This window comes from Triticum urartu, chromosome 5, assembly GCF_003073215.2.
Source record: "Triticum urartu cultivar G1812 chromosome 5, Tu2.1, whole genome shotgun sequence".
Classification (NCBI taxonomy): Eukaryota; Viridiplantae; Streptophyta; class Magnoliopsida; order Poales; family Poaceae; genus Triticum; species Triticum urartu.
In genome coordinates, this window is record NC_053026.1 from 94,316,931 (window position 1) to 94,343,463 (window position 26,533).

A 26,533-nucleotide genomic window follows, 5' to 3' on the forward strand; every position below is an offset into this window, starting at 1 on the left:
TACACAAAACGATCCTACAAGTAACTTAAAAAAAATCTGAATCAAGTAGGATCAAAGCAAATCTGATGTTCACTTTGCCACAGCTTTCACGTCTCAGTCAGCAGGTGTCGACATGCTTTTCATCATTTAGTTTTCGGGCTTTATGTCAGTAAGTATGACATGCTAGATGACCAGGCTAAGATTTGATACTCTCGCAACTATGCATATCCTACTGCCGACATAAGGACAGCGTACCAGGGACGCGGGTCGAGAATCGGACACCACAGTAACATGTAGAACTATAAATTTTGGTGTGACTTTTTTTGACAATTAGATTGTGGTGCAGATGGTTGGGTTCTTTGTGAACCATAAATCTAATGTGTATAATTAGCCAAATGAAGCCTAGCTCAGATGGTTGGGTTCTTTGTGGCTGAACGTCCATCAGAGTTTAAATCTTATACTTACACTCAATGAAATCCATTTCTTTTTTTTAAAGAGAGACTATTTTGATTCCTTTATAACTCTTATGTATCAGAATATGATTTTCTTTCTTGTTATTTCTTCGTAACCAATCTTCGTGCTTACCAGTAGCATCTTTTGGAACTTAGCAAATTGCTTCTGCGTCGAGAACCGAAGATTGTGTGGGTTGTAAAAGATGTGAATCTGTCTGCTCACAGATTTTTTTAAGTGTCCTTGTTTATTTGAGAAATAACTTCGATGAGCAAAAAAGGAAGACGTTAAGAGACCCTCCTGGCCAAACCTTACACTCTAAAATCTTTTTTCAAACCTGCTATCCTCCCATTTGATGAAAAAGAATTTCACGATCAAGAAGGGAGGATTAAAATAGTCCTATTGGTTGCTGCTTTCTTCAGTGATGCTCGTATTTTTTTGAATTTATTTTAAAAATTTCGACAATGTTCGTTCAGTGGGAGGATGTTCCCATCGACTATAGAGGTGGTAGCGGTGGCTTCGTCAATCTCAAAATAAAGTGTTAGGTTAGTCTCTCGAATGTGCTCATAGCATTCATAGAGATAAACATATGTGTATATGTATGACTGTCTGCAACTGTATTGTGTTAAAAAAAACGTAGTAATATGTATTTGCAATCCAATATGCCTGCAATCTTTCTACAAACGGGCCTAGAATGCACCCTCGGTAAAAACTAGAAACATGTGGCCATACGCTGGTGCACTGCATTGCATGCGATGCGTACGTGGATTTAAAGTTAGGGAAAAGCACACATTCCCCAACCACGAAGCGTAGGGGTAGCTCTCTGGATTCAAAGAAAAGAAACTAGTCGGCGGAGATTCGATTTAAACAAAAGCCACCCTGGGCCTGCCCCTGCCCCTGCCCTGCCTACACTAGGCCGTGTTTTTATGGCCCGGTGCGTGCTCGTGCCGTCCTTTTCTCGGGGGGCAAAGCTCGTGCCGTCCTTTTCTCGGGGGGCAAAGCTCGTGCCGTCCTGCTCGGCTTTTCAGTGCAGTCAGGCTACGGAGAGATGCTTCAGGCCATGAACTATGGAGGCATACGTTGGTGCTGCCTCATGTTCGTCCTGTTCCGTCTCGGGTGCACAGATGACACGAGTACTATAGCTGCACGCGAGTGCAGTAGAGCGACAGATAAAACAGTTGTACTCCCTATTCTTTTTTAAGTTGAACGCCACACATAATTGGGCGTGTACTTACTCTCGTGTGTCCAAGGACCCACACAACATGTTACTCCTACTCAACCACACCAAATATTTTTTTAGCACCAAATTTTGTTGCGAGCCACCGACTGGGTGGCACGGTAACAGTAACATGTGATACCCCCCCCCCCCCCCCCCCCCCCCCCCACCACCACCACATACACACACACAAAGTAACGTGTCACGCGCACATGCTAGCCCGGCCACATGCTTTGAGAGAACGAACGTACACCGAGAGAACATTTTCTAGTCGACACCAGCGTCTTTAGCTCGTCGCACTAACAATGATAGCTTTAAGTTCTTTAACCTAGTGAATATCAGACGCGGCTACAATCCCGAACCTTCGTGCCCAAGCCATATTAACCTATAAATACTCTCACAGCCCTGAGGCATAAACCTCAACCCAAACCAGTGCCAGCCTCTCTCTTCTTCCTCGACTCCCGATTTCCTAGCACCAACAGGTAGCAGCTAGCTAGTCATGGCGTCCTCCAAGTCCCTTGCCCTCCTGCTACTCGTGGCTCTGTCGGCGACGGCCATGTCCGCCGCCGGTCAAGGCTGCGACGGCCACAAGGTGACGGTGCAGAACCTGTGTGGCCACGACCTGAACCTGGGCATCAACGCGGTCTCGAACAGCAAGATGCTCTTCCCCAACGGGTGGCTGCTCCCCAACGGGAGGCACGAGTCGTTCGACGTCTGCGCGTGGTCGGGGAGCGTGTCGGCGCAGGGCGCCGCCGTGGCCAAGTTCCACATCGGCCATGAGGGCGGGGCGTACTACGAGGTGAGCACGGACCAGGCGAACATGCCCATCCGCGTCTCCGTCACTCCGCACGGCAACCCGCTGCAGGGGCACTGCCCCACTGCCGGATGCAACAGCGGCAACCACTGCTTCGAGCACTCCGTCCCCGGCGGCAATTGCCATGGCGTCTCCGAGATCAAGATCATCTACTACAACCCATAGACCGATCGTCCGCCTACGTAGTACGTAGCTGCTGCACCTACTAGTGTTGAATAATGCTGCAGCTAAGCTCGATCGTCAGTGGCGTTCCACCGACGTGGTTGTACCGTCGTCAGTCGTGCAGTGTCGGATTTGCAGTTTAACTACTATATTTTGTGGTACGTACTAAAATGTATACATGATCGGAGGGAAGACATCTCTTTTTTATATATTATAAGAAAAAACAAAGTATACATAACGGCCTGAGTCTAGAGCCACTTTGGTTCAAGTATATTTGGAAAAAGCAGAAATTGGAAAACTCCATGATTGTACGCCATGCCTATTTGAATCCTATAATTACCCCAACAGCTAGTTTGGCACCCTTCATTTCATTTCATTTGGTAGAAATGAAATGAAATGGAATCTCCATGGGGATCTCATTTGTTTGGAATGGAAATCCAGTTGCAAAAATCATGTTTGGCTGCCACAACGATTTCTAGATTGAAATAACTACCATATCCTGTTTGGCTACCATTTTGGCAACAATTGATAAACTAACACATAATCCAACTTCAGAAATGAACTTCATAATGCACAGACTAATCCACATATTAAAATTCAACTACATCTGACATGTTCATCTTCATAAAGCACAAAATGTGGCCTGACACAAGCAAGACAAAGGTTCAAAGTTCGTACTCCCTCCATTTCTTTTTAGTCCGCATATAAGGTTTCGTCAAAGTCAAACTTTGTAGAGTTTGACTAACTTTATATTAAAAAATATAAACATTCACAATATAAAATCAATATTATCAGATGCACCATGAAACATATTTTCATACTACATAGTTTTAGTATTGTAGATGTTTATATTTTTTTATATAAATTTGGTCAAACTTTGTGTAGTTTGACTTTGACCAAATCTTATATGCGGAGTAAAAAGAAACGGAGGAAGTACTAGGCAAGGTTTGGAAGGCAAAATACTAGCTACATCCAGGGGCGGACCCAGAAAAAAAAAGACCCAATGTCCACATATAGACAATACATGGGTGGGTATCAAGCAATAATATACGCAAGAGTTCCCTCCGGAAAAAAATATAAGAAAGTTTAGATCACTAAATATAAGAGCATTTAGATCACTAAAGTAGTGATCTAAACACTGTTATATTTATTTACAAAGGGAGTAACACACAAGATTAATTAAAAATGTCCAGCGGTAAAAATGCCAGCCAATACCAAAATAAAAAAGAGTAAACGACTAGTTGTTGAAGCATCATTTAGTTCATTTGATACCTTGATGAGCAAATATTGTCATCTTGTGCTAAGATCTTCGTCCTTTTAAGAAACATTTTCATAAATTCCCCTAGAATTCTAAATGCTCTTACATTTCTTTATGGAGGGAGTACTCCTATGTATATTATTGCTTGGTACCCACTCATGTATTGTGTATACGTGGACACCGGATCATTTTTGTTCTGGGTCCGTCCCTGCCCTCCCCCGACCTTATAATCACGGGTGAAGGCCTAGAGTTGGCCATCCGAGGGGAGCGACCGAAATAGCGGACAATGACGAGTGAAGGCCTGGGATTGGCTAGGCGAAGTTTCTATCCTCTGGAATTTAAGAATGAAATATGACGGTCAATTCCGTGGCAGCCAAATGAATAAGCTTGGGTATTCGCGAATGAAATCCACCGAATTTGACCCAAATGATTGCGCCAAACAAGCCGTAAAAAATGTGAATCCATTAACTGAATATATACAAGACTTTCTTCAAAAAATAAATATAGAGCACTGGACTTTGTTCAGATACATCATATAGAAGAAACAAATGTCTAAAATGTGTCATTCTAAGGCCGGACAATTGCCTCTTATCCAAAAAAGAAACAAATGTAGTGCAAAGGACTCCTTGCAAGTATTCAAAGATTTTTTTTTTGCAAAAGAACTCCAGAACTATTTATCTTCATTTGGTAGTACAATGAACATAAAAAATAATAAATATTACATCCAGATCCGTAGACCACCTAGCGACGACTACAAACACTTAAGTGAGCCGAAGGTGCGCCACCGCCATCGCCCCTCCCTTGTCGGAATCGGGGAAAACCTGTTGTAGTAGACAGTTGGGAAGTTGTCATGCTAAGGCCCCATCGGACCAGCACACCAGAACAACAACCGCTGCTGATGAAGAGCGGGAAGGATCGAACCTGAAAACACACGAACGAAGACGAACGACGACCAGATCTGAGCAAATCCACTGTTAGAAGGTATAGAGAGGGATTGTTGTGAAATATGATGGATGTTGTATTGAGCCTCTCGGGCGGTTTATATAGAGTACAAGGCTTGGAGGGCAAGAAGCCTCTCCTAGAGATAAGACAGGAGATGATTACAAATCATAGTCTACCAGATACAAAGATATGCCTATATACTCTAACATCCCCCTGCAGTCGTAGTGGTAGTGGCGCAAACAACAGGAGCGTCGTGGATGGTTAGACTGGAGAGAATAGCAGCCGACAGGCTGACATCCCCCCGCAGTCATAGCGGTAGCGTCGTGGACGGTGTCCGTCGCGGACGCGTTGACTGTAGAGGAAGCCGACGAGTTGCTCAAGCAAATGATAGTCCTTTGTGCCGATGTCGAGGTAGCCGAGAGCGTAGGGTGGTGTAGGCGTGCGAAGAACGCTGTGGTCGATGTCGAGTCTGGGCAGCCGGTGTCGAGGTAGTCGCCGTGGAGCCGTGGGCACAAGGAGACGCCGTGTTAGTCATAGGAGCAATGGTGTCGAAGTAGTGGTGCGCCGGGAAGAAGACGGTGTTGACGGCAGGTCGCGCAGGGTTTGCCAAGCCTGGGGCCACGTCGTAGACGAATGCACGTATCAGTGTTGCCAGCACCGGGCATGCGTAGACGACAAAGACGAAGTTGACGAAGCGCCGACCAGGCTTGCCAGACCCGGGAACACGTCGTGGATGAAGGCACGCATCGGTGTTGCCAGCACCGGGCAAGCGAAGACGAGGGACCTGCACGAGATGTACACCATGTCGAGGAGTCGGAGGGCCAATAGAGAAGAAGACTCGACGACGGCTGTGGCGCCAATCGGCGAGGGCCGATATCACCAACGGTGGTCAGAGTAGACGAAGTGGTCGGGGTACATGACGGCGAAGCTGGCGACGGGCTGGTGCTGGACAAAGACGAAGGGGGTGGACGGGCGGCGGCTACGGAGGTAGCGGCGGCAGCGACCGAAGAAGAGTGGCGGCGGCGGCTTGACGGCGGCGGCGGGTATGTTAGTAGCACGGCGGCGATGCTCGACGTAGGCGAGGAACCCGACAACATGACGAAGACCGGCGCGGACGGTGGCATTCCCGCGCTGAGGGAGATGGCGCGGCGCATACCACGTGAGGTCAACGTGCGGTGACAGCGGAGTGGACCGCGGGCCGCGGCGCTAGCGGCGAGGGGCAGGTCGTGGCGACGGCAGGAAGACCTCGGGACGGCGACGGGGACCACGAGCCGTGGTGCGACGACCCGAAGGGGTCGCGCAATGGCGGAACCCAGGTCGGTGCAAAGGCGGGAACGGTCTCGGGACGGCGACGTAGACCGCATGCCACGCTCGCTACGGCCGATGAGGCTACGCAGTAGCGGCGCGAGGGTTGATGCAGTCACGGGGACGACCTGAAGCGGACGACCTCAGGACGGTTGTGGACTGCCGGCCGCGGCACTAAGGCCCGAAGGGCGGCGCAGCGGTGACATGGGTCGATGCAGCCGGGAGAAGAACCACAGGACGGCGGCACTGCGGCCCGACGAGGCGACGCAGCGGCAGCCCGTTGCTCGATCGGTGATGGGGCGCCGTACTCCGAGACGATCTTCACAGGATTGAACATAACATCTGGTTGATCAGACTGAAGGCATGTGTCAGAGGCAGCGCCGGTCCTGGAGTTTCGGGGGCCCCGGAGCGAACTCAAATGAATGGGCCCAGTGACAGCATTGGAGGAAAAAATTGATTCCATACATTGATAAAAAAATATTGCAAAGCTATAATAAACAACGGTAATTTTTCTTGGTAAATATCACTCCAAATCATAAATAACAATTTCATACTTTAGGTGTAAATCAAACATCATAAAAGTCATGGAGCATAACAGAAAAGAAATGACATACTAGCGAACCTCCAAGCCTCCAGTAATCATGAGAAACGGCTCTGTGCATTTTTTGATGCAAAATCATGAAATGAAACTGTTAAGATAAATGTAGTCTATTTCAAACACAAGATTTTGTTCCTTATATGCCTTTTTTATAATCAGAATATCTCTTGATTTATTGTCAAGAGTGTCCCAGTTTCTAGGGTCATAGATATCAAAAGGAGAAGATCCTTGTTCATCTACATTTGCAGGATTCTCACGGCCACTCAAATATTTATAGGAGTCTCATATGGGCATTGTTTTCCTCAATTGTGGTCTCATTCTCAGCGGGTTGTTATTGGCCTTGTGCCTCTCTTTTTTTCTGAGCAACTGCCCTTGTGCCTGTGTGCGTGCCTGCCTGCCTTCACAGTTGGGCTTCTGCTGGACATAGGCCTCCCTGCCTACATAATCTTTCTTTTTTATTTAGCATTTTATCAAGGCCCATATCTATATATAGCAGCACTAGGTCAGGGCCCCTAATTTGATTGGCCCCGGGCCGTCGCCCCTGCTGCCCTGGCCCGGGGCCGGCCCTGGTCGGAGGACGGGACGTGCAACATGCAACGAGACGTGGGCATGTACATGCGCAGGAAGGCTGATTGAACGCGGACACGCGAGCAGCCTCCACGGTATGAAGCCAGGCAGTCGCGGATCATGCCCGGCCAACATGCAAGCAACCTGCATGCAACAGCCATGGGGCGTGCATCCACTCCAGCAGCCAAGCTCGGCCGCGCGGGGCGCATGAGTGGTCGTGGGTGACGCGGCCCGCCCGACTCGACCGCCGGACCAGCGCACCCGAAGCACGCGCGGAAGGCTTGAGGCGCCGTGTGGCAACCAGTCCCGTCGGAGTTGATGAAGACGTTGAGGAAGTAAAACGTGTTGCAGATGACGAACGGTGGCTGACGACACAAACCGACCTTAGATTGGAGAAACAAAAAATACACCGATCAATGCGCCCGACGGGAGAGAAAAACTCCAGATCAAGGGATCGGGAAAAGACTCTCTAGAGCAACTGGTCAACACGATCGACGGACGGACCCTAGGTACGGGCAGCGTGGCCCCTGGCGGCGGTCATGGAAGCCGACCACCCCGAGTGTTAGAAGGAAGAGAGAGATTGGTGGAATAGTTTGATATATTGCTTGAGCCTCGTGGGCATATATATATATATATATATATATATATATATATATATATATATATAGGAGTACATGATCATCTTGGAGTACAAGGCAAGGTAAAATAATATCTTACGCTATCCCAGCTTTCCTAATGATCACGATACTCAACACCCCTCGCAGTCATAACGGTAGCGACGCAGACGGTGAGATTGGAGAATAATTCGAAGGTAAGCCAACGGACACCCCCCACAGTCGTAACGGTCGATGCATCGCGGAGTCGTGGCTGGAGTGGGAACCGATGAGGTTGCTCAAGCAAAGCGGTAGCCCTTTGTGTCGTTTGTCGAGGTAGCTAAGAGCGTGTGTGCACTAGTAGAAAAGGGGGCTTTGGTCCAGGCCGGGTAATCCCATTAGTCCCGGTTCAGTCCAGAACCGGGACCAATGGGTGCATTTATCCCGGTTCGTGCGGCTAAGGCATTAGTCCCGGTTCACCTGGGCCCTTTAGTCCCGGTTCGTGCCACGAACCGGGACTAAAGGGTGCGATGCCCATTAGTCCCCGTTGGTGGCACCAACCGGTACTAAAGGTTACCTTTAGTACCGGTTGGTGCCACCAACCGGGACTAATGGGTTTTGAGGCATTAGTACCGGTTCATGGCACGAACCGATACTAAAGGTCCCATTTTCAAACTCTCTCCCCCCCTGGACCGCCTTTTCAGTTTTAGAAAAAACAAAAGAAAATGATGGAAATGTTAAAAAAAAATAAAATAAAATAAGTTTCCCATGTGATATGTGGTCTAGTTGTTGGGAAAATTTACAAATATGAATTTCGACTTTATTTACAAAATCTCTCTGGAATTTGTAAAATGGGCATAATTTTTGCATACGAACTCGGATTAAAAAGTTTTTATATGAAAAATCATTTACTCGAAAAGTTACATCCGATGGAGACGGCCTACGGCTTGTTTGCAAATTTGTAGAATCCTCAAATTCCAAAAGGAAAAAAAGTTATGCTCAAATTTCAGTTTTTTTAAATTTTCATTAAATCTGGTCAAACTATGGCCAGACTACTTATTCAAGAAGTATTAGTGTTACTAAATAATTATTCAAGAATATTAGTGTTATTAAATAATTATTTCAGTTTTTTGAATTTTGGTCAAATCTGGTCAAAACTATGGTCAAACAATGGTCAAACTACTTATTCAAGAAATATTAGTGTTACTAAAAAATTATTGTTTTTTAGAACAATAGTTTCAAACTCAAACAGTGAAATGTGTGACTTCATGCTCAAGCTAAACTCCTGAGGGTTAATAGGATTGACATCTTACTATTGTCAGAAAAACAACGAGTGCAGACTTGGAAACGAGGGAGAATAGAACCCGAAAGTTAAGCGTGCTCAGACTGGGGGAGTGGGAGGATGGGTGACCGTCCGGGAAGTTAGATGATTTGAAATGATGAGGGGTGATTAGAGATTAAATTGAGCAGTGATGAGGGGTAATTAGAGAATAAAGGTTAAAATAATTCAGAAATCTGAAAATAAAAAAATTTCAAATTTTTTTTTAGAAAATTTCCTTTAGTACCGGTTGGTGTTACCAACCGGGACTAAAGGTGGACCGGCCACATGGAGGGCCTTTAGTCCTGGTTCTGGTTTGAACCGGGACTAAAGGGTCAGGGCATTAGTACCGACCCTTTAGTCCCGGTTCAAGAACCGGGACTAAAGGCCCTTTTTCTACTAGTGGTGGTGAAGCCATGGTCGAGGTAGCCGTGCGAGGGACGCCGTGGTCGATGTCGAGTCGGGGTGGCCGGTGTCGAGGTAGTTGTCGTGGACCGGGGAGAAGAGCGGTGGCGGCTGTCGTGGTTCTAAGCCTGACAGTAGAATAGGGGGGTAGGAATGTAGAGGCAAGATCCTAGCTATGGAGGAGTTGTACACACGAGTTTTACGAGTTCAGGCCCTTCTCGGAGGAAGTAACAGCCCTACGTCTCGGAGCCCGGAGGCGGTCGACTGGATATATGCATGTGAATTACAAAAGGTGCGAACCTTCGTCCCAGAGGAGGGGGTGGCTTATATAGAGTGCGCCACTCCCCTCCATTACACAGGGTTCAATGTTCATAAAGGAGGAGCGTTACTGGTAACGTCCGGAGTAAAGTGCTATAAATGATTATTAAAGCTATGACTTAAATCCCGACCGTTGCGGAGTGAGTGGCTTCACATCTTCTGGTGGTCGAGTGGTTGTTCGCATGGTCGAGTGTCTTCAAAGCTGTCGAGTGGAACATAACTTCATGGTCGAGTGGATGATGATCTCCCTTCGACTGCTTCTGGTTCTTTTAGAGATATCCTTGGGGAGGGTATCTTGGACAGATCCATGACCCTATCCTAGGTACATAGCTTCGTCATTAGCCCCTAAATGGATCAGGGTTTGAGTGGGGAAGGAGTTAAGAACACTTCCGACTCATTCTTCGTGTTGTGAGTATAACTTGTTCTGGAGCCATGAACTGGGGAGACAATGCCAAGTTCTTCTTCAGTCGCCTTGGTCCATTCTTGGTTTTGTCGAGTGAATTTTCATGGTAGAATTCCGAATGATAATGTAGAGGACGTTTTCAGTCTGACAAGTTGCTCTGCTCTCTACGGATTTCGCGGGATTCGAATTTTGGGAAGCACGCCAGACGGGCGTGCCGTGGTAATCGGGACGGATTAGGCAAGTCTCCTCGATCTCCGTGCCACCTTTTTCACCACGTACTGCGCGCGCGACTGTTGCGGGATTTGTTTAGATCGTCTGGGCCTACCAGTCAGTCACTCAGGGAACGACCTTATAAAAGGCACCGGACCGGGTCTCTGCCCCGTGCGCTCCCATTCTCTTTTCTACTTCCTTCGACCTCTCCGCCACGCTCGCTCCTGCTCTCATCGCCGAACCCTCGCTCGAACTCGATCCGCCGTCATGGGAAAAGAGAAGACGATGGCGCTGGAGCGCGCGAAGAAGGCGACCGCGAAGGCGAAGGGCAAGCGGACCAGCCGGGGCGGATCCTCGTCGAGATCCGGCCTGCCGCCGGGCTAGATCCAGGGCGACTGGATCCGCTCGACGATCAGCCAAGATGACCTCGACGACCTGGTGGAGGGGGGACTGATCCCCCACAAATTGACGCAGCTCCCGGGGAACGAGACCGAGCCGCAGCCAAGGGAGGGTGAGTGCGTTCTCCTCGCCACCCACGTCGATCGCGGGTTTTCTCTGCCTCCCCATCCTTTCTTTCGGGGCTTTTTGAACTTCTTTGGGGCTCAACTCCACCACTTCACTCCAAACACCATAGTCTATCTGGCTGCTTTCATGTCAATGTGTGAAAATTTCTTGGGCTGTCGACCGCACTGGGGTCTTTTCAAACACATCTTCACCTGCCGCTCCCAGTCAGTCAAAAAGGCCAATCCGAGTGATGAGAGGACGCATGTGATCCAGATGTGCGGGGGCCTGGGGATCCAGATGAGGAACAAGAGTGCCTTCCCAGCAATGATCCTTCCCGACTCGGTTCGGGGCTGGCAGTCGACTTGGTTTTACTGTAAGGACCAGCCGACCCCGGGTCAGTCGACTGGACTTCCTCCCTTTTCTCTGGCTCGAGTGGAGAAGCCCTCCTCCCTGAAGGTGGTCCCAGAAGAGAAGGCGCAGGTCAAGGTGCTGGTCGAGCGGGTCGTCCAACTCGTCCGCGACGGGGTGACTGGGATGGACCTGCTGGAGGTCTTTCTCGGTCGATGCATCCAACCACTTCAGGCTCATAATCATCCGATGTGGATGTACTCTGGACTCGAGGACTCCACTCGGATCCACCCGGAGGACGTCGGCGCGGACATCTTGGAGAAGTGGCTGATGGGAATCACCAGCAACAAAGACAACCCCGGGGGTCTAGAAGGGTGATTCCATTCGACCACTCGCGCCAGCCGGAGCAGGTATGATTCTGTTTTACCAAGTATCTTTCCGATTCACTGTGTGACATCTTGTTGATGGTCGACTGAATTTCTTCTGATCGTTGTCTTTTCAGGCCCTCATTAACATGTACTTAATGCCCAATGGAGTGCAGGAGAAAGACGTCGAGGAAGGAGCGAGTGGGGGCGAGAGCGGCGAGTGGCGCTCGGATGCCGAGGAGGACGAGGAGAGCGACAAATCGACTGAAGACGAAGAGGCCGACTCGCCTCCTCGCAGGGAGAGGTGATCCAAACACGCTCACGACCCGGTGAGCACTCCGGACCTGGTGACTGCGCCGACTGGGCAGTCTTCGAAGCGTCCTAGGACGTCTTCCCCAGCGCCGATTGAGAAGGCTCCGAAGCAGCCCAAGGTTGTGCCGCCTCCAGCGCCAAAAGCACCGAAAGCCACCTCCTCCAAACTGCCAAAAGCTCTGCCCAGGATCAAAGTGACCATCCCTACCATCTCCGGGTAATCATCTGACTTGTTTTTTTTGTGTCGACTCGAACAACAAAACATAACCAACTGGGTGCGGGTCTTTGCAGTGCTGCTACATCAGGAACCTCTTCTCTCCAGTACCGAGACGAGGAGATCGAAGACGCGGTCACCTCCAACCCAGGTAAAAACTCTTATGATCTTGCTCTTGGCTACTCGGTCGATTGAATTCTAGCTGTTTACTTTAGAGTCGACTGATCTTCTCCGCAGCTCCGGCCAACGTCATCAATCTCCCAGATGACGATGAAGATGTGGCTCTTAGGCCCAGGAAGAATAAAAAGGAGACAGTTGGTAAGGCGTCTCAGCAGGGACCAACGACAACACCAACCATCTATCAATCTGAAGACGCGGGCGGGGCCTCTGTAACCTTCGCTGTACCCTTGTCGAGTGAGCGCCCCGCACCGTCGACTGTACCGGTGATTCCTTCAGTCGTCCCATCTCACGCCTCGGAGGTCCAAGCTGCTGCACTTGGGTCGTCTGCTCTCTTCTTCACCAGCTACCCCGTTCCGGACAACCAGTCGGAAGCGGCCGCGGAAGCCATCCGACAGGCTGACGTGATGATGGAGCGGATGAAGACAGTGCATGAGAATAGCCAGGCTGCCTATGACGCCAGTGCTGCTCTCTGGGCCAATGTCCAGGTAAGTAGACTTCTCGACTGCCCTTATTCTATCAGGATATGCTATCCGAAATTTTTTCTTCTATACAATCTCCCGTTGTTTGCGTCGAATCAGTGCACCCACTGGGTGTTTTGTTGTCTTTGGTAGTTGCGTTCTTCCACTCGGTCTGGGCGAGTAGGATCTGAACCGGTGGGGGCACGCTAAGTACACCCACTGGGTATAGTCCCCGAGACCGCAGTCGACTGCTAGCAGTCGACTGGGGTCTGAGTTCTACCTTCCTTTCTTTTCTTCCACTCGACTCGAGCGTACCGGTCGAGTAGGATCTGAAACGGTGGGGGCACGCTAAGTGCACCCACTAGGTGTAGTCCCCGAGAGCGCAGTCGACTGCTGGCAGTCGACTGGGGTCTGAACAGTGTTTTTTTATACGCGATCCGAGCGGACCGATCGAGTGGGGTCTGAATCAGCGGGGGCACGCCAAGTGCACCCGCTGGGTGTAGCCCCCGAGACCGCAGTCGACTGCGTGCGGTCGGCTAGGGTCTAAGCGAACTTCTTTAAGTTTTATCCACTCGGAAGTGAACAACCTTTGATCTTGTCTATTGACACGTCTTTTGCCTTCTGCAGAAGTCTTGTACTCTCATTTCCAAGTTTGTTGAACTTGAGGAGAAGCAGAGGCAACTCAACCTCGACTTGGAGTTGGCCCAGCAGAATCTGAAGAAAGCTCAAGACGAAGCTGCTGGTATGGAAGGTAATTGCCTGTCGACTGTTTTTTTTAAACATTTCTTCGAGCTCTTGTCTGATCCGATTGCTTCTTTTGCAGAGAAAATGAAGTTGGCTCTGGAGAAGAAGGACTCGGACCTCGCCGCTGCACAGAAAGAAGCCCAAGACAAAACTGCCCTCGCAGACCGGAAGCTGGCTTTAGTCAAAACACTGGAAGGGGAGGTGACCAAGCTGAAGTCCTGTCTCAACAAGTCTAACCGAGAGGTGACTCGTCTGAAGAAGGACAAAATTACTCTGAACGAAAAGCTGGAGTCTGCGGTCCACAGGAGGAATGACACGGAGGCTTATTTGAGAACTCTCGCCAAGAAGCTTTATCTTATGCTAGAAGGTATTTCTTTTAGACCGACTGTGTTGATGCTTGCGAACGGATCCTATCCGGTCGAATCACTAATTTTCGGCTGCAGAATTATGCCAAGACTTTGACGAGGAAACTGGAAAGGTTGAGACGGGTCTGGACCCTATCGCTTCTCCAGTTTGCGACGAAACTGCAATGAACATGCTCCGACTGGAGTCTCGTGTCGCCAGCGTCACAAGCTACCTCGCACGCCTGAAGGAGGCGGTCTCACGAGTCGACTCATTTCTCTAGCCAAGGGCGACGCTTCAAAATGACCTGGAATCCCTGATGGCTCGACTCAACGAGATTCCTGACCGAGTGCAGGAATGGAAGAAGTCCTCCGCCCGGTGTGGTGCTGACGTGGCGTTGTCTTTGGTGCGAGTCCACTGTAAGGAAGCCCGTGAAGACAAGCTGGCGGCGATCAAGGTCGCTAACACCAAAAAGCATGACTTCCAGTCATTCATGGAGACCTTCATCGCTGCTGCCACTCAGATCGCGGATGGGATCGACCTGGAAGAATTCGTCGAGGCTGCCAGCCCTCCTCCTGCCGAGTGAACAAACTTATGAGACTTGAATCTGCTTTAAATTTGCCTCGGAATGCCGAGTGGTTGCTGTAACCGTTAAACTCCTTCGGGCTTGATGCTCGGATACTTTTGGTTTGCTGCTTGGAACCTTAGGATTTATCCGAATTTGGTTTATTTCCGAGCAATGTTGGGGATATCGCTTATCGGGAACTTTTCGGTCGACCCATGATAAGGGGTAAATCGACAAGTTTATTGGCATATTGGCCGATTTATCGCCATATTGGCTGATTTATCGGCCGATTTATCTTATCGGCCAGACAACGATAAGCGATAAATCGGCCGATTTATCGGAATATCGGAAGATATCTTAAACAGTGTTTCCGAGTATGCTTGCGTTTTGCCTTCAAGTGAACTTTGTTCTCTGCTCGGAATAGTCTTTGCGCCGGAGACGCAGTTCTGAGATGGCGACTCCAGTCGACCCGCGCTTCGTCACCCTTGCGGATAGGGATGGAGCGCACATTGTACTTGTGGCGTAGTCCCGAAGGAGGAGGTTGCAGTCGACCTGCACCTCGTCATCCTTACGGATAGGGATGGAGCTCACGTTGTACTTGTGGCGTAGCTCCGAAGGGGAAGGTTGCAGTCGACCTGCACCTCGTCATCCTTGCGGATAGGGACGGAGCGCACGTTGTACTTGTGCCGTAGCTTCAAAGGAGAAGGTTGCAGTCGACCTGCACCTCGTCATCCTTGCGGATAGGGATATGTTTCGAACTTAGGCGAGTACTGGACTACAGCTAAGCCTCCGAGTGGGAGGGCTGCTCTCCACTTGGTAGGATTTTACAAACTTAGGCGAGTACTGGACCACAGCTAAGCCTCCGAGTGGGAGAACTTAGGCGAGTACTGGACTGCAGTTAAGCCCCCGAGTGGGAGGGCTGCTCTCCACTCGGTAGGATTTTACAAACTTAGGCGAGTACTGAACCGCAGCTAAGCCTCCGAGTGGGAGAACGGCGAGCACTGGACTGTAGCTAAGCCCCCCGAGTGGGAGGATTGCTCTCCACTCGGTAGGATTTTTTCAAACTTAGGCGAGTGCCGGACTCCAGCTAAGTCTCCGAGTGAGAGAACTTAGGCGAGTACTGGACTGCAGCTAAGCCCCCGAGTGGGAGGATTGCTCTCCACTCGGTAGGATTTCTTCAAACTTATGCGAGTGCCGGACTGCAGCTAAGTCTCCGAGTGAGAGAACTTGGGCGAGTACTGGACTGCAGCTAAGCCCCCGAGTGGGAGGATTGCTCTCCACTCGGTAGGATTTTTTCAAACTTAGGCGAGTGTCGGACTGCAGCTAAGTCTCCGAGTGAGAGAACTTAGGCGAGTACTGGACTGCAACTAAGCCCCCGAGTGGAAGGATTGCTCACCACTCTGTAGGGTTTTCTTTCGAACTTAGGCGAAACGGATTCGCAGCTAAGCCTCTCGAACGAGAGGCTTGCTCGTCACTCGGTAGGATTTTCTTTCGAACTTAGGCGAAACAGATTCGCGGCTAAGCCCACCCACTGGGGGATTTCAGAGGTAAATAAGAACAACAACAATTGTATGAGAGGACTGTAAAGCTCTTGTCGTTGGTAAACAAATTACAAAGGTGTTTCTTATTACATTTTATTCGAACAAGTGCTTAAGTATAAAAGGGGCAGAGCAGCTCCGCGTTCCAGGCTCGTGGCTTGTCCTTCTGATGCTCAACACTGTAAAGATGGTATGCTCCATTGTGGAGAACTTTGGTGACGATGAAGGGGCCTTCCCAAGCCGGGGCGAGCTTGTGTGGTTTCTGTTGATCCACTCGAAGAACCAGGTCTCCTTCTTGGAAGGCTCGACCTCTCACATTTCTGGCGTGGAATCGACGCAAGTCTTGCAGATAGATGGTCGATCGGATCAAGGCCATCTCTCTTTCCTCCTCTAGGAGATCGACTGAATCTTGTCGGGCCTGCTCTGCTTCTTCTTCGGAGAAAAGCTCGACTCGGGGTGCGTTGTGGAGCAGGTCACTTGGTAGAACAGCTTCGGCTCCATAGACCAAAAAGAAAGGAGTTCGTCCAATCGACCGGTTGGGAGTTGTCCTCAAACCCCGCTGAACTGACAGAAGTTCATCGACCCAAGCGCATGCTGCGTGTTTGAGATCACGGATCAGTCGGGGTTTCAATCCTTTGAGAATTAGGCCATTGGCTCTTTCTGCTTGTCCATTCGAGTGCGGGTGAGCGACTGAAGCATAGTCGACTCGTGTGCCTTGAGAAGCGCAGAAAGCTCTAAACTCATCAGAATCGAAATTCGATCCGTTGTCAGTGATGATGCTGTGGGGGACTCCATATCTGAATGCCAATTCTCTGATAAAACTGACAGTGGTGCTGGCTTCAAGATTCTTGATAGGTTTAGCTTCGATCCATTTGGTAAACTTGTCGACTGCAACGAGCACATGAGTGAAGCCGCTCCTACCAGTTCTCAGTGGTCCAACCATATCTAGTCCCCAAACAACAAAGGGCTAGACGAGGGGAATGGTCTTCAGGGCTGACGCTGGCTTGTGAGACATGTCGGAGTAAAACTGGCAGCCTTCGCATCTGTCGACTATATCTTTCGCCATTTCATTTGCTCGTGGCCAATAGAATCCGGCTCGGTATGCTTTAGCCACGATGGCCCGAGAGGATGCATGGTGACCATAGGTCCCCGAGTTGATGTCATTGAGGATCATTCGACCTTCTTCTGGCGTTATGCATTTCTGACCGACTCCAGTCACGCTTTCCCAGAACAACTGTCCCCTTATCACAGTAAAGGCCTTGGATCGATGGACGATCTGCCGAGCCTCTTCTTCGTCTTCTGGGAGTTCTTTTCTGAGGATGTACGCAATGTACGACACTGTCTAGTCGGGTGTGATGACCAGAACCTCCATGATCAGGTCGACCACTGCTGGGACCTCGACTTCAGTCGGATCTGTGGTGCTCTTAGGTTGCGGGGGCTCTTCAGTAAAAGGATCTTCTTGGACGGTCGGTGGGTGAATATGTTCCAAACACACATTGCTGGGAATGGCTTCTCTCTTGGAACCTATCTTTGCCAAGTCATCGGCTGCTTGATTTTTCAGTCGGGGTATGTGATGGAGCTCTAACCCCTCAAACTTCTTTTCTAACTTCCTCACCGTGTTGCAGTAACCAGTCATGGCTGGGCTTCTAACGTCCCACTCCCTCATCACTTGATTGACTACCAAATCTGAGTCGCCGTAGACCATAAGGCGATGGACGCCGAGTGAGATGGCCATACGCAACCCATACAGGAGTGCTTCATATTCAGCTTCATTATTGGAGGAATCAAAGTGAATCTGGAGGATATATCTGAGCTTGTCTCCTTGGGGGGATACCAGAACCACCCCAGCACCGAAACCATTCAGCATTTTGGATCCATCAAAGAACATGGTCCAGTGCTCCGAGTGAACTTGAGTCGGCAGTTGTAGTTCAATCCACTCGGCGAGGAAATCTGCTATTGCTTGGGACTTAATAGCTTTCTTTGCCTCGAACTTGATATCTAAGGGAAGAAGTTCAATCGCCCATTTTGCCACTCGACCAGTTGCATCTCTGTTGTGCAGAATCTTTGACAATGGAGCGTCGCTGACGACTATAATAGAGTGATAAGAGAAATAGTGTGCAACCTTCTTCTTGGTCATGTAAATTCCATAAATAAGCTTCTGATAGTGCGGATATCTCTGCTTTGACGGAGTCAGAACTTCAGAAATATAATAAACTGGGCGCTGAACTTTGTAGGTTTTTCCCTCTTCTTCCCGCTCGATCGTAAGTACTGTACTGACGAATTGTCCAGTGGATGCTATATAAAGCAGTAAAGGCTCTTTGCTGATTGGGGCAGCAAGCACCGGCTGGGTGGAAAGCAGGGCTTTTAGCTCTGCAAATGTTGCATCAGCTTCAGGAGTCCACTCGAACTTATCTAATTTCTTCATCAGTCGGTAAAGAGGCAGTGCCTTTTCACCGAGGTGAGAAATGAATTGACTTAGGGCGGCCAAGCAACCAGTAAGCTTCTGGACATCATGCACACGCACAGGGCGTTTCATTCGGAGTATAGCACCCACTTTCTCTGGGTTAGCATCGATCCCTCGTTCGGAAACAAGAAAACCGAGTAATTTTCTGCCCGGAACTCCAAACGTGCACTTTGATGGATTAAGCTTGATATCATACCCTCTAAGGTTGGCAAAGGTTTCAACAAGGTCAGTCAGTAGGTCGGAACCTTTACGTGACTTGAACATGATGTCATCCATGTATGCTTCCACATTCCGACTGATCTGAGTGAGCAGACACTTTTGAATCATCCGCATGAATGTGGCTCCATCATTCTTCAAACCGAATGGCATTGTGACATAATAGAAGCACCCAAACGGGATGATGAAAGTTGTCTTTATATCGTCGGGTCCTTACAGACGGATCTGGTGGTACCCGGAGTAGGCGTCCAAAAAGGACAAATGCTCGCACCCCGCAGTCGAGTCGACTATCTGGTCGATGCGAGGGAGAGGAAAGTGATCTTTCGGGCATGCTTGATTGATATGCTTGAAGTCAATGCACATGCGAAGTGAGTCATCCTTATTTGGGACCATGACAACATTGGCTAACCACTCGGAGTGGTAAATCTCTCGGATAAACTCAGCTGCCAAAAGCCGAGCCACCTCTTCACCGATTGCCTTTCTCTTCTGTACGGCGGACCGTCGAAGATGTTCTTTGACTGGTTTCACTTTTGGGTCGACTCGCAAAGGATGCTCAGCCAGTCCCTTGGGAACACCCGGCATGTCCGAAGGTTTCCACGCAAAGATGTCCCAGTTCTCACGGAGGAACTGGATGAGCGCTTCTTCCTATTTGGAGTCGAGTGTGGCTAAAATGTGAGTCGGAGCAGCATTGGGGTCTGTCGAGTGAATGTGAATCAACTTCGTTTCACCAGACGACTGGAATGCTGAATATGTGGCTGACTTCTTTGCTCGCAACAAATCACTCGGATCTGCATTTTTCTGGTATTCTTACAATTCTGCCACGACCATCTGTGCATCGGCGATCTTTGAACCCTTCTGGAAGCACTCTTCTGCCTTCTTGCGATTACCAGTGATAGTGATCACCCCTTTGGGACCAGGCATCTTCAATTTGAGGTATACATAACATGGTCGAGCCATAAAACGTGCATAAGCTGGCCTGCCCAGAATGGCATGATAGGCACTCTGGAAATCCACAACTTCAAATGTCAACTTTTCTTTGCGGTAATTCTTGGAATCACCGAAAACCACGCCGAGAGCAATCCGACCGAGTGATGCAGCCTTCTTGCCTGGAATGACCCCATGGAAACTCATATTGCTTTCACTGAGTCCGGACATCGGAATGCCCATTCCCTTCAACGTCTTTGCATACAGTATGTTCAGGCCACTGCCATCATCCATCAGGACCTTTGTCAGTCGAGTGCCTTCGACCACCGAGTCGACCACCAGTGCTTGCCTCCCAGGAGTGGCTATGTGTGTTGGATGATCAGACTAGTCGAATGTAATGGCAGTCTGCGACCACTTCAAATAACTGGGTGTCACCGGAGCGACCATGTTCACTTCTCTGTTGATGACTTTCAATCGACTTTTGCTCTCAACGTCAGCAAAAATCATCAGAGTGGAATTCACGTGGGGATAACCATCATCATCTTCTTCCTCATCCTCAGCCTTGTCTGCTTCCTTCTCCTTTTCCTTGGGATGTTTCTCTCGGAATTGCTGGATTAGGAGTCGACACTGCCGAGTGGTGTGCTTCGGATAAATGAAATTACCCTCTTCATCTTCTTTGGTGTGGATGTGGCACGGCAGATCCAGCACGTCATTTCCATCTTAATCTTTTACTTTCTTGGGGTTCCACGGCCCTTTGGGCTTCCCTTAAACTTGCCTTGAACCACAGCTAAGGCTTCACTAGGAGCAGCTGGCTCGGCCTTGCGCTTCTGTTTCTGACCGGAGTTTCCTCCTCCGGCTTCATGGGCGACTGTTTTGTGCTTGCCACTCCGGAGTCGTTCTTCTTCTTCACCATTGGTATACTTGGTGGCAATCTCAATCATCCGAGTCAGAGTCATATTTCCTGTCCGACCGAATTTCAGATTCAACTCCCGATACCTGACACCTTCCTTAAAGGCACAAATTGCCTGATGATCAGACACATCCTCCACTGTGTGGTGCAGGGTGATCCATCTCTGGATATAATCCCTCAAAGTTTCATTCGGTTTCTGAACACAACACTGTAATTCTGTCAATCCTGCCGGCCGTTTGCAAGTGCCCTCGAATGTTCTGACAAACACTCGGGCGAGATCTTCCCAAGTATAAATACTGCTAGGTGCCAATTGATTCAGCCATGCACTAGACGAGCCCTCCAACATCAGAGGAAGGTGTTTCATGGCCACATTGAAGGAAATATGCCCTAGAGGCAATAATAATGTTATTATTTTATTTCCTTATATCATGATAAATGTTTATTATTCATGCTAGAATTGTATTATCCGGAAACATAATACTTGTGTGAATACATAGACAAACCAAACGTCACTAGTATGCCTCTACTTGACTAGCTCGTTTATCGAAGAAGGTTATGTTTCCTAACCATAGACATGTGTTGTCATTTGATTAATGGGATCACATCATTAGGAGAATGATGTGATTGACATGACCCATTCCATTAGCTTAGCACCCGATCGTTTAGTATGTTGCTATTGCTTTCTTCATGACTTATACATGTTCCTATGACTATGAGATTATGCAACTCCCGTTTACCGGAGGAACACTTTGTGTGCTACCAAACGCCACAACGTAACTGGGTGATTATAAAGGAGCTCTACAGGTGTCTCCAAAGGTGAATGTTGGGTTGGCGTATTTCGAGATTAGGATTTGTCACTCCGATTGTCGGAGAGGTATCTCTGGGCCCACCCGATAATGCACATCACATAAGCCTTGCAAGCATTACAACTAATGAGTTAGTTGCAAGATGATGTATTACGAAACGAGTAAAGTGACTTGCCAGTAACGAGATTGAACTAGGTATTGAGATACCGACGATCGAATCTCGGGCAAGTAACATACCGATGACAAAGGGAACAACGTATGTTGTTATGCGGTCTGACCGATAAAGATCTTCGTAGAATATGTAGGAGCCAATATGAGCATCCAGGTTCCGCTATTGGTTATTGACCGGAGACGTGTCTCGGTCATGTCTACATTGTTCTCGAACCCGTAGGGTCCGCACGCTTAAGGTTTCGATGACAGTTATATTATGAGTTTATGAGTTTTGATGTACCGAAGTTAGTTCGGAGTCCCGGATGTGATCACGAACATGACGAGGAGTCTCGAAATGGTCGAGATATAAAGATTGATATATTGGACGGCTATATTCGGACACCGGAAGTGTTCCGGGTGATTTCGGAGAAAACCGGAGAGCCGGAGGGTTATCGGAACCCCCCGGGAGAAGTAATGGGCCATATGGGCCTTAGTGGAGAGAGAGAGGGGCAGCCAAAGGTGGGCCGCGTGCCTCCTCCCCCCTGGTCCGAATTGGACTAGGAGAGGGGGGGCGGCGCCCCCCTTTCCTTCTCCCTCCCCACTTCTTTCCCCCTCCTAGTAGGAGTCCTACTCCTACTAGGAGGAGGACTCCTCCTTGGCGCGCCATAGAGGCCGGCCGGCCTCCTCCCCTTGATCCTTTATATACGGGGGCAGGGGCACCCCTAGACACACAAGTTGATCCACGTGATCATATTCTTAGCCGTGTGCGGTGCCCCCCTTCCACCATAATCCTCGATAATATTGTAGCGGTGCTTAGACGAAGCCCTGCGACGGTAGTACATCAAGATTGTTACCACGCCGTCGTGCTGACGGAACTCTTCCCCGACACTTTGCTGGATCGGAGTCCGGGGATCGTCATCGAGCTGAACGTGTGCTAGAACTCGGAGGTGTCGTAGTTTCGGTGCTTGATCGGTCGGGCCGTGAAGACGTACGACTACATCAACCGCGTTGTGCTAACGCTTCCGCTGTCGGTCTACAAGGGTACGTAGATCACACTCTTCCCTCGTTGCTATGCATCACCATGATCTTGTGTGTGCGTAGGAATTTTTTTGAAATTACTACGTTCCCCAGCACACTTCATCATTGCCGCCACCAATCTGGACAGCCACTCGGTAGTCTTCAAGCCAGGTGTCAGGCTTGAACTCACCTTGAACTTACTGACTCCAGTCGCCAACCTGAAGTAGGGGGGAATCACTGCAGCCCTGATGGCTCTGCTGAAGCACTCTGGACCTGAGATATGCACCCTACTGCTGGTTTGCGGATCCCTGTCATGGCCCTCTCGGTGAGCTCTGTTTCTGTCGACCAAGCCCTGAACGAGAATAGATCTCGCATCAAAGCCTGGCTCCCTGGGGTCGACTGGAATCCTTCGCCCAACGCTGTGAGGGCGCCTGTCTTCATGCTGTCGAGGCACGTACGACCCACTCCTTGGGGGAGGCGTGGGCACTCGACGACGATCATCGCGATCGACTCGGCGATCATACTGCTCACGGTTTCTGTACTGATCTCGTCGATCTCCATGTCCCTCACGCCTCGGGGGCGATCTTGGGCTGTGGGCCGACTGAACTGTGTCTGCAACCACAGATCTACTATGGATCATATTCCGCGACTGAGATACGGCTGTGTTCTGTTCTCCCGCCGCTCGGAGCAAAGCTCGGATCTGCACCAAACCTCGGCCAGCTTCTGACTGGGAAGGTTGGATCGACTTTGCTATCCGTGCAGCAGCTGCTAGATTCTGGATCGGGGTTCGGTATACCTGAGTCGGAGGTGGAAAAAGCTGGCGTCGACTGGATTTGGGAGCACGTTGCCGAGCGCGATCGTCGAGTGCACGCTGGAGGTTCTCCAGTCGAGTGCGCTCAGCCAAGTTGGCCAAGCGCGCCTGCTCCAAGGCCTGGGCCTCAGGGGTTTCTCCAACTATAGGAGTGTGCAGTGCATCCATGTTCCGGTGGCGAAGATCCTCCCTCTGCCGCGAAGAGAGGGGTTCGGGGCGGTACTCTTCATGAACGCGCGACGGATCACCGTCCCCATCACCTCCGTCTTCACGGGTGAAGCCAGGAGGACCACGTGGTCCATTGACCATCAAAACCTCTGCCGCTGGGTCGCTGCTGTCGCACTCGGATGCAGTCTCTACGGAGCCAGTCGACAGATCGAACAAGCCGTAGAGAGTTTCGTCGGGCTCGATTGCCGTGACTTGAGGGGTGGCCGACTGGCGGGCCACCGCATGCCTCACCCACCGCTGAAGCCTCGACCGACCAGAACGTTTGCTCCGGCGGGCCACAGGAAGGGGGAAAGCTGCTGGAGCCGACTGATACTGGGTCGACGGCTGCCGCAGGAGGACGCCGCGTACGCACGCGCGAAAGTGCGTCGCCCCGCGGACGGGGAGCGCGTCGACGTCGAGTGGAGCCTCCTGAAGCCAAGCGGAGTCATCGGCGATAAACATGAGCGCGCCGAGACGGATCTCGCGGCCCTCAGCCAAACCTCCGCCTGAGACCATGATGACAGGGATCGGAAAACTTGCAACTTCTCCAAAAAATCGCTAAGACACCTGCCCCATGGTGGGCGCCAACTGTCGTGGTTCTAAGCCTGACAGTAGAATAGGGGGGGTAGGTATGTAGAGGCAAGATCCTAGCTATGGAGGAGTTGTACACGCGAGTTTTACGAGTTCAGGCCCTTCTTAGAGGAAGTAACAGCCCTACGTCTCGGAGCTCGGAGGCGGTCGACTGGATATATGCGTATGAATTACAAAAGGTGCGAACCTTCGTCCCAGAGGAGGGGGTGGCTTATATAGAGTGCGCCAGGACCCCAGCTCCCCTCCGTTACACAGGGTTCAATGTTCATAAAGGAGGAGCGTTACTGGTAACGTCTGGAGTAAAGTGCTATAAATGATTATTAAAGCTATGACTTAAATCCTGACCATTGCGGAGTGAGTGGCTTCACATCTTCTGGTGGTCGAGTGGTTGTTCGCATGGTCGAGTGTCTTCAAAGCTGTCGAGTGGAACATAACTTCATAGTCGAGTGGATGATGATCTCTCTTCGACTGCTTCTGGTTCTTTTAGAGATGTCCTTGGGGAGGGTATCTTGGACAGATCCATGACCCTACCCTAGGTACATAGCTTCGTCAGCGGCGGCCTAAGGAGGCGGCGGCGGCTAGGTCAGAAGCACGGCGACGTTGCTTGACGTAGGCGAGGAAGAACCCGACAGCTTGACGAGGACCTGCCCGGACAATGGCGTTCCCGCACTTAGGAAGGCGGCGTGACGCATACCACGTAAAAGTCGACGCGCGGGGACGGCGGAGCGGACCGCGCGCCGCGACGCTACGGCCCGAAGGGGCGACGCAGCGGCAGCGCGTGGGTCGGGGCGACGGCGAGGAAGACCTCAGGGCGGTTACAGGGACCGCGCGCCACGCTCGCTATGGCCCGACGGGACGACGTAGCGGCAGCGCGAGGGTCAGTGCAGCCTCGGGGATGGCCTGGAGCGGACGGCCTCGGGGCGGCGGGTGACCCCGGGCCGCGGCACTACGGCCCGAAGAGGTGACGCAGCGGCAGCGCGCGGGTTGGTGCAACCACGGGAACGACCTCAGGGTGACGGCGGGGACCACGTGCCGTGGCGCTACGGCTCGAAGAAACGACGCAGTAACGGCGCGGATCGATGCAGCCATGGAGAGAACCATAGGGCGATGGCGCTGTGACCCGACGGGACGACACAGCGACAACCCGTTGCTCGATCGATGTAGAAACGTGTAAACTTAAACGTTGATCTTCATGTATCCTGCAAAGCCCACATGAAACGAAACAGGTGCAAACAAACGCATGCACGCAATGCGTGAGCCATCATGTACACTGTGAGTCGTTGAAGCAGTGCAGGCACGCCATGTGGGCACGCGAGCGTCTGTCCACGTCCGCGCGGGACGTGAGTGCGGCCACAGGCCTCACGGCTTGCGACGACGGGCCAGCGCAGGAAGGTGCGCCCGGCTGCCGCTGAAGCGTTGGACGTGGCAGCGGCGTAGATGCTTGATGAAGATGACGACGGAGTAGACACGTGTTGTAGATCACAGACGACGGCGGACGACGCAAATTGATCGTAGACCGGAAAACCAAAAAAGAACACCGATCAATTGATCGGCGAGAGAGAAAAACCTCAATCAATGGATCAAGAAAAAGACTCTCTAAGGTAGTCGATCGACCGAATCGGCGGATGAACCCTAAGTACGGGTCGCGCAGCCCCCGATGACGATCATGAAGATCGACCGCCCCCGGGGCGGTGGTGGCTAGGGTTTTGGATCGAGATTATGCTGATACCATGTTAGAAGTGAGAGAGGGATTGATGGAATAGTTTGATGTATTGTTTGAGCCTCGTAGGCATATATATAGGAGTACATGATCATCTTGGAGTACAAGACAAGATAGAGTAATATCCTACGCTATCCCAGCTTTCCTAATACAATCAAGTTACTCAACACCGAGGGCGGCACAGAGCGGAAGCGGCGGGCGACGGCTAGAGTTTGGATCCCTATCATAAGATTATCAAAACTTTCGTCTCTCTCATGAGATCTGGAGAAGTACTCTCTCTCAATAACTACCTGTGTATCTTTATTTTTCTTGTTGTTATTGGATCTTGATGCATCCATGTACTGTTAGTGATCTGAGGAGTACTTGTTGCGGACCTTATTCAATAAAGTGTTTCTCCTTTGATTTCTACATGTTTTTTCCATGTTCTTTCCCGTATCCACCTCAAATTCGTGAGGTCAGGCAGACAAGGGTTGGGTCCTACATCGCAATGCCTTCAAGAAGAAATACACTCATGCATGTTGATGTCGCCACGTCCATCCGACGATAACAAGGATAAGAATTTTCATTCTGATTGCCGAGTGCAACCAATAAAGCCAGCATAATTAGAAA

The 26,533-nt window shown here is 50.3% G+C and overlaps 1 protein-coding gene across 1 annotated transcript; it reads left to right on the top strand.

The window, feature by feature from the left end:
* Positions 1-2,055: 2,055 nt before the first annotated feature.
* Positions 2,056-2,859, top strand: LOC125555719. Its single transcript, XM_048718579.1, has one exon. It carries the CDS (start codon positions 2,145-2,147, stop codon positions 2,622-2,624), a length of 480 nt encoding a protein of 159 aa, XP_048574536.1. The 5' UTR covers positions 2,056-2,144; the 3' UTR covers positions 2,625-2,859.
* Positions 2,860-26,533: the final 23,674 nt, after the last annotated feature.